Source organism: Photinus pyralis, unplaced genomic scaffold (genome assembly GCF_008802855.1).
Source record: "Photinus pyralis isolate 1611_PpyrPB1 unplaced genomic scaffold, Ppyr1.3 Ppyr1.4_LG8, whole genome shotgun sequence".
In the NCBI taxonomy this organism is placed as follows: Eukaryota; Metazoa; Arthropoda; class Insecta; order Coleoptera; family Lampyridae; genus Photinus; species Photinus pyralis.
In genome coordinates this window covers 5,370,628-5,379,346 of record NW_022170819.1, presented here as the reverse complement: position 1 = coordinate 5,379,346, position 8,719 = coordinate 5,370,628, and the positions used below count along the sequence as shown (strand labels likewise).

General features: G+C 37.3%; 1 protein-coding gene across 1 annotated transcript; it reads left to right on the top strand.

Annotated features, from left to right (window-relative positions):
* The first annotated feature begins 1,906 nt into the window (after positions 1–1,906).
* Positions 1,907–6,692, top strand: LOC116179616. The gene is made up of 5 exons (XM_031499418.1): positions 1,907–2,128; positions 2,179–2,274; positions 2,329–2,629; positions 5,858–6,581; positions 6,645–6,692. The coding sequence occupies exons 1-5, from the start codon at positions 2,005–2,007 to the stop codon at positions 6,675–6,677; spliced, it is 1,278 nt and encodes a 425-aa protein (XP_031355278.1). The 5' UTR covers positions 1,907–2,004; the 3' UTR covers positions 6,678–6,692.
* Positions 6,693–8,719: the final 2,027 nt, after the last annotated feature.

Genomic DNA, 8,719 nt, shown 5'->3' with positions numbered 1-8,719 from the left:
AAACATAGTCCCAATAAATTTGAATGGCGTAGCTCTATGTAATAAAACTATTTCAGGAATAACAATTATGGACGCGTCTATAATTATTATGGCAAGCACTAATGTTATTCGTATTCAATTGATAACGATATTTACACAATATTTAGTGAAAAAACCGCCCATCATGTTTAGGGCGAATATTTTTAGTTAGATTTGATTTCGCGCGATCGTGAAATCTGTCAACTGTCACATGACTTATGGGACGCGCTAAGTTTGTTATAAGCGTCCGATTCGCGTACGACATAGTGGTTAATGCAATAAAAAGAGATAGAACATGTTTCTTCTTGGTTAGAAAGTAATGGAGAGATGTACAAATTTCTTTGATATGTTTTTTAAAAACCGAAGTACGTTTGTTAAGGATGGCTGTATCTAGGTATTTATATATCTATGGTACATGCCATAGATATATAAATACCTAGATACAGCCATCCTTAACAAACGTACCTCGGTTTTTAAAAAACATATCAAAGAAATTTGTACATCTCTCCATTACTTTCTAACCAAGAAGAAACATGTTCTTTCTCTTTTTATTGCATTAACCACTATGTCGTACGCGAATCGGACGCTTAAAACAAACTTAGCGCGTCCCATAAGTCATGTGACAGTTGACACATTTCACGATAGCGCGAAATCCAATCTAACTAAAAATATTCGCCCTAAACATGATGGGCGGTTTTTTCACTAAATATGTAATTATTGGGTTATCAATTGAATACGAATAACATTAGTGCTTGCCATAATGATAGACGCGTCCATAATTGTTATTCCTGAAATAGTTTTATTACATCGAACTACGCCATTCAAATTTGGGATAATGTTTACCCTGTTTGGCATGATGTGCTGCATTGAATCATTGTTTATTCAATGATATAGTGTTTTTATTCAATGATTGAATTCATTGCTGGCTTGCAGAATATCAAAAAAACCGTAAGTAAGTAAAGTGTATGTTCAACATTTTAATTTTAATTGCATGGTTTTAGGCGTAATGGTAAAGGAAATTGTTGCGACAGGAAGTGAATTCGTTTCCAATTATTATTTTGGCCTATATGATGTTGATGCAGTGCGTTTGTATCATGATCACAAAGAAGGATCCGTCCAATATTCTTAGGAAAACGAGTTTTTAGACTGTGTGTGCGTGCAATATCAAATTTTGGTCGCTACGCGTCTTGCCTACCTTTCGGCATATGTCCATTCGGTGGGGTTTCTTTTTGAAATTATAGTGCTAATTGTAGTAAGTAAGCTACTCGTGTACATTTATTTAAAATAAATACAACACCTTAACAATGATATCCAATTGGTGATAATACTCATTTAGTGAACATTCATTACGTTTGTAAAAGCTCACAATCCGAATCATCGTCACATGAAATTTATCATCACTGTCATTATTAACACTTAGGTATTATAAAGTTCAGCAACATCAACCAAATATAACTTCTCTTTTAAATTAATCACTTTCCACATGTTCACACACTTTCTTCCAGTTGTCAGCTGTAATTTTTTCAAATTCTTCATTTGCCAGCTTTATAAGTAACATCTTCCATTTTAAATGTAACATTTCTTGCTGCTATGCGATTTAAATAAATAAAAAGGCGGTTTATTTATGTTGTAAAGTTTCAAATCTGATAATTTTCTGTGTGATTTGTGCTAACAATTTGATTGACAGTTATAATAAATAATGCGAATCTTGTCTTCCATGCTCAGGGTACCTCTATAAAGGATAGCGCTATACGTAATTAATGTGCCGAAAGTGATGGTAATAGATGGTACGTCCTTTTGAACTATGTTGGGGTATGGCTGTATCTATGTATTTATATATCTATGGTACATGCTGACATACCGCGCCATCTATTATCACGCAAGCAAAAATCGAGTCACATTTAAACGAAAAGTGAGGTTAACGAACCCATTTTCAAACGCTCGCCTTAGCATTTACTAGACATGATTTTAAGATAATTATTTAAGATGCACCGTTTCTTTAGTGTTAAAAAAACCAGTTTTGTAAACCTTCCAGTGGCTAGCTTTAAGGAACATGGCTTTAATCGACCGATTTGCGGTGTTTGTCACAAGTTGCATAATATACACAAAGGTAGGCCGCTCTAAATTCGCCAAAGTTAGTGCTAACTTCCGCCCTTTTAGGCTTGAATTATTCGACGAAACGCGACACGGCAGCGGAGGCGAGAGTTCGAAAACGAGCCGCGAAGAAAATTCCATCGTACGCCGAAATCCTAGTGGGTCGGTTTGATTAGCACCGAGTTGTAAGTGTTTATTTTAATTGATCGTTTTTAGTGACGAAGGGCAGCACCTCGCAACAGAAAGCGCCCGTTAAGGTGCTCAGTTTGCGAGATCTGAAATTTTTCACGAGAACAAATTTGAACTTGGCCGAATTGTATAAGTTGAAAGCGTTACGAAAGGCGGAGAACGTCAACCAGCACACCTACCATAATTTGACGATTATTGATCACGCACCAATCGACGATGTGAAAGCGCAGATTGAGCTCGATTTGAAAGCTACCGCAGCCAGTGTTCCACTTGTAGAGGAAGTGAAGCAGTCCGATTCGGAATGTGAACCTTTTGAAAGTTTAGAAAGGTAATTGTGGTACTGTCTCACAAATCTCCCATACATTGGCATTTCGCTTAGATGATGATTGATATTGTGTATTTACGTAATTCCAGTTCAGGTATGGAAGATTTGTGAGGTTTTGGTGGCGGCTGAAACTCCACCTTTGTAAAAATATAGGTGTAAAATAAAAACTTCAAATGTTTGTAATTTGTATTAGAAGAATGTTTAGACATTGAAATTTGTCTCTGCTGAGACAGGCCCGTAGCCAGGGGGTGACCAGGTGGGGCTGATCCCCACCTAGAACATGGTCCTGCCCCCACTGGAAATTACGGTTGATGATTCTTTTACAAAAATTACAGGGGGAAGTCTTTATCAAAAACTTCGTAAGCCTCCCCCCTCCCCCTAAAAAATACCGGTCACCTCTGCTGCTTCATTCTGGCTACGGGCCTGTGCTGAGATAGAAGATAGGCAACTTGATTTATGCGGAGTATTAAAGAAAATGTACAACTATGGTTTGTACAGGGTATTTCAAAATTGTTGCGCGATTCGGATTACTAACAACATGGTATTTTAAAAGAAATGTGTTTGTCTCTGTTTATTATACATCTAACTTAAATACCAAAACTGAAAACATGAAAGAGTGGACAGACATATTTCGTCTCGTATTTCGTGGCAGAGTAGTAGTTTGCAATGTATTTCTTATGGCAATAATTCCATAGCCGTGTCGATGGTGACTATGGGAGACAATAAACGAAAGAATTTGATTTAAATCACAATCAGCCATGGAACTATTGCCATAAGAAATACATTGTAAACTTTAGGCAAAAATGCATTGATTCCCAAATGAAATGAAATACCGAGTGTTTAGTATCACTGGTTTTGTAATTTTTTTGTCTATAGAGTGACGTAAAAATCCAATATGGCGTCCATTTAAAATAAGGAAGTTGATGTCAATATTTCGAAAACCGCCATTTTGAAAACAAAATTTTGTACGTCCATTGAATTTATCCCATCGAATCTTGCAACTTTTGTTTATAAAATATTTGAACTTTTTAAAAATGGCGATTTTCACTTTTTTCCAATTATCTACGAAACGATTTACTTATTTGAAAATATCGCATCGGAATATCCATCAGCATCAAAAACTACACAACTTTGCCAATTTAACCGAATCTGTAAGTATAACAAAGTAGCCATGTTATTCTACTCAATTTAAGACACCCTGTATAGTGGAGTTTCGAGATCCATCCCATATAAATATTCAGGGTCGTGAAAAATTATCAAATTTGGCATTTATGGCCAATAATATTTTGGCAAAATACTATGTAAGCAATTTCAAGTGTATTACGCCTCCATATATAACACACAAAAGCCCCTGGCCCATCGCACAAGCGGATAACAAGAATCATAATTGAACTTTGGTCACCTTTTTGTTAGTGTTAAAATTATAGACGCTACAATGTGGAAAATTTCACTCCCAGGTAAATACGTCCTTGTGCAATTGAAATATCAATATTCGCGCCAAGACATACCCAGTGACCAGTGGCGTAGCAGATGCATCTTTTGCACTTTTGTAAGTGCATGAACTGTTCAATTCAAAACTGCCAGATATGTAACATAATAAAATATTACATTACAGCTCTCTTGTTCAATCTTCTTAACCGATAACAGATTTACACCGTCACGTCATTTATTAATACTTATGCTTTGATCACCATTTCCATGCTTCACATTTAAGTTTCCACATTTTTCTGTAATTATTACTATTTACCATAGAATTTACTGACCTTCATTCGACTAGGAGGGGGGGGGGGCTAGTATCCCGGTTTACAGTTCATTACTTAATTTTTGAAAAGTATCCCGGTTTATCAATAGGAATTAGAGTTGTACTACCACTACCTTTAAGTTTCTAGGTTTGCCGTTAGAGGGCGTACGATTAATGGTAAAGTTAAAGTCACTAAATATAGAAAGTACCGCAATCCATTGGGCTCGTGTGTTAGAGAGAGAACACACGATTTTTGCCCAAAAATGGCGGAAGTTACCAGATTCTAGTAACTTTAACCTTAGGGATTGTTCCACCTGTTTGGAGATATCTGTATATATTTTTATAAAACATGACAGTACTATGAAGTTAGGTTATGAAAAATGACAGCTATTCAGATTTTATTTGTCAATTTTTTTAAATTGGCAGCAAATTTGCCCAAAAATGGCGGATATCTATATCTAGTGACTTTAGGTAAAGTTAAAGTCACTAGATATAGAAAGTACCGCAATCATCCGCCATTTTTGGGCAAATTTGCTGCCAACTTAAAAAAATTGACAATTAAAATCTGACTAGCTGTCATTTTTTATAACCTAACTTCATAGTACTGTCATGTTTTATAAAAATATATACAGATATCTCCAAACAGGTGGAACAATCCCTAACATTAGAGTTACTAGAATCTGGTAACTTCTGCCATTTTTGGGCAAAAATCATGCGTTCTCTTTCTAACACACGAGCCCAATGGATTGCGGTACTTTCTATATTTAGTGACTTTAGGTTAAGTAGAAAAATGATTTTTTCCTAAAATATACTCAACAAATATGCTTCGCAATCTTGTATGAATTTTGCATCATAAAATATGAGTGGTGGGGGAAGGAGAAGATCTATTTAAGGAATTGAATGTATTCAGTTTAGGTTAACGGATTTTTACATAATTGATCTTATTGGAAAGAGCTGTCTTTGTGTGATACGATTTTACATTGTAGTATTTTTAATGAACGTTATAAGTGGTAGAAGGCGCGGTTCGATATTAATTATAAAGTGAAAATATCAGAGAAAACCACATTTTGATATCTGTTTCCTAAGCAGAGACGGCGAAAATACGCAAATTCACAAATTTAAATTGCAATATTCATCAAAGTTGGCTTTGAAACAAAAGAAACACACTGCTACGTAAAAAACTACCTTGTAGGGATTTGGCCCTTTTTTGGAAAATGAAACTTTTTGAACATTTACATTGTCATAATTATGAAATGATCTTTGACACATGAAATTCTAACACAAATGATTCCGGGGTTCTCGTGGCAGCCATTTTCTGTCTACGTCTAACGGGCAAACGGTTAACTAACTGGTTATATGCGTAAAAGAAAAACCATTTCAATTGTTCTTTCGTACAGTACTGAATTTTTGTAACCCTGAAGTATATTTTAAAGAATTTTCTCTTTAATAACACTATATTTAGTTAAACTACAATAAATTATTTATTATAGAATTCCAAGCAACCCTTTACAGCCAGAGGTATTGGAAGAAGTTGAAGATCACACACACACTCAAGATGCGCATCTCGTCGTACCCCCAACCGCTACCGAAGAGGTGATTTCGAGAACGCTCACTGCATATATCGAAGTATGCAACTACCTGAAATCGCCGCAACGCGCGCTGAACGCGCTCATTTTCCACCGCAACCACAAGCACAACGCGAAAAAAGTATTTCCCTCCATTAAAAATATCAACGTCTACAACGGCTTAATGCGAGGTTTCGCCGCGAAGGGCAACTACGAAAAAATCGAAGAAATTCTAAGCTACGTCGCCGAGGAGAGGATCGACTTAAACGTGCAAAGTTACGCGGCGATCTTCGAGTGCCTGGGGCGGATGAACGCGGACGACGGCCACCTGAAACGGATACGATCGCACGCGTCCGAAGCGTACCGATCGGGAATATCGTTCGACAGGATCATGAACGAGACGATGTTCGTGAGCGATCAGCGCGATGTGGTCCTAAAGGCGATCCGCAGTCATTCGCCCAACTACGAACTCAAACCGTCTCTACCGCACTTACAGTATTCGAACGAGTTAGTCAACGCGCTCAATCATCCCGATCAGTTGAGGCCGCCGTCCGAATGCGCCGCCAGAACCGATGGCCTCTTTACAGGCGAAGAGTTGCGGGAGAGAATTAATAAGCAAATCGAAATTGAGAAGCATGGCTACGTCACGGTAAGTTGTGCAGTGTCAAGGTTTTAAAGAATCTTGGGCGCGGTGTGCGCGTTCACGTTTCAGGGGTTGGGTCAGTTTAAGTACATTTTGGTTTAGGCATAGCGTAAATACAATAAGAGTTCCAGAAGCTTATTAATTTGTGGCCACCTTTCACACAGCTCATATAAGTAGATGGCGATGTAAGCGTGGGAAAATTTTCATTCAGCGCCCCCTGTTATGTAGGACAGATCACTAAATTAAGTAGCTGAATTAGCGCGTTTATGAACCACTCAAAGCCGCAGCCTTACGAATTTTTAACTTCTCGCATACCTACTTCCGATATAATTCAAATAATCTTCATGTCCGATTATTCGCTTCGAACAAAGTCTATTTAGTTTTTTTTTGTACAAATTAATGTTACGCGTCCGTTCGTGCTATTGACATCCATTTTCCAAATTTTGAAACTACGTAAACAGAATTTAAATATGACGTTATGAGAGAAAAAATCGTGTGACCTCGAATGGACTTCAGCGCATTTTTGTGTGGTAGACCAGTTTCTATTAGCCTGTTATATGCATCATGAAAGTCGCAAAGTAACTTTTTCAAAAGGTCACCGCGTGGTGATTTTTTAGTCTTCTTCTGCAGTTGTAGAAAGATGAGGAGTGTACTTGTACCTACCAGGCCGCATAAACAATTCCTTTAGGGGCGGGGCTACATGATGTGGGGTCGGCGCCATCCCCGAGCGTGGTTTACTAACGTGGTGATTTTTTAGTTTTTTCCTGTCTTCTTCTGCAGGAAAAACTGAAATATCACCACGTTAGTAAACCGCGCTCGGGGATGGCGCCCGGATGTCACCGACCCCACATCATGTAGCCCCGCCCCTAAAGAATTGTTAATTATGCGGCCCGGTAGGTACAAGTACACTCCTCATCTTTCTACAAGCGATCTTCTATGGGGTCTCATTTGCTACCAGCCAGCTAGCCCGCCGGCCAAAGTGCGATTAAAAACGACCGTGTTACAAATAAATTTGCAAAAAATGCGTTAAAGAGAGATAATTACAAAAAAAGTTAAATCACTGTTTGCTGCTAAACAATGGCCTAGACGGTCCTAAAACTGTCGTCTAACTTCAAATTCAATATGGGCATAGCTTTAGCCATATAATACGCAATGCCAAAAGTTGAGTCGAATCGATCCAAAATTCACAGTGCCCTGTTCGCATCTCGAGTAATTATAAACCGAATTGCAAACTTTTTTATTTATGGAAGCATTTAAATGAAATTTGAAGTTTGAAATTTGAAACAAAGGAAAATCTAACGTTAGTTTTAAAATTTAGGTTTGCGCATGCGCAGTTCCAACTTTCTTATTTAGAAAAGCATTGAAATGATATTCTTCTCATAAACTGAACTTGAAGTTGCACGTCAAAAATGGATTGCACATATACAAACGCTATCTTACATATTTGTGGTCGGATTTTTACGATTTTAATAGAAGTGGCATCTGACAAATGAGAAATGAATGCAAGTGGAAATGCGCTTTTTGTAAATCATTTACGATTACTTTTTTAACTTGTTGTCTTGAGTATTGAGTGGGCGGGGTCTCAGCTAAGGCTGCTCTACCAACCTAACCCACTACACATTTACAAATACCCATGCCCGTATCCGGATTCGAACCAGGGACCCTTAGTACCGTAGTCCAGCTTCAACTTAACTGCGACACACGAGCCGGCTTAAAAATGGTTATTGTTTGTAAAAACATCCAATCACATGTCTTAACAACACTGTTAGCTGACAACATAGTTAAGTATGCTGTATGGTTTTATAATACGGGCCGATAATCATTTTGAAATTAACAATTTTGTGGTTTTCCCTGTATTTCTTACCCGAGCGAAAATTTTGATTTTACCGTATTAAGTTTTAAAGTTTAAAAAGACCACATGCTCAAAAATAAGAACCAACAACTTTTTTTTAAATGAAAATACATTTTTATTTTCCTTTTGGAATTTTACATAGTGTTTCATCTACAGGGTGTCCCATTTTCGACACTTTTATAGGCGTTATGGGCTCTTTTTGGGTCAAACTTCCAATGCTAAAATCAAAATTTGCACATTTTTGCTTCAGAGATACGGAGATAAATCAAACAATTTTCAATTTCAGAATGAC

Excerpts from the sequence above, each read along its gene's own strand:
- LOC116179616 (XM_031499418.1), top strand. The coding sequence starts at position 2,005 with ATGCACCGTTTCTTTAGTGTTAAAAAAACCAGTTTTGTAAACCTTCCA. Across the intron at positions 2,129-2,178 it reads GTTGCATAATATACACAAAG|GCTTGAATTATTCGACGAAA; the intron begins GTAGGCCGCTCT and ends CCGCCCTTTTAG. Across the intron at positions 2,630-5,857 it reads CCTTTTGAAAGTTTAGAAAG|AATTCCAAGCAACCCTTTAC; the intron begins GTAATTGTGGTA and ends TATTTATTATAG.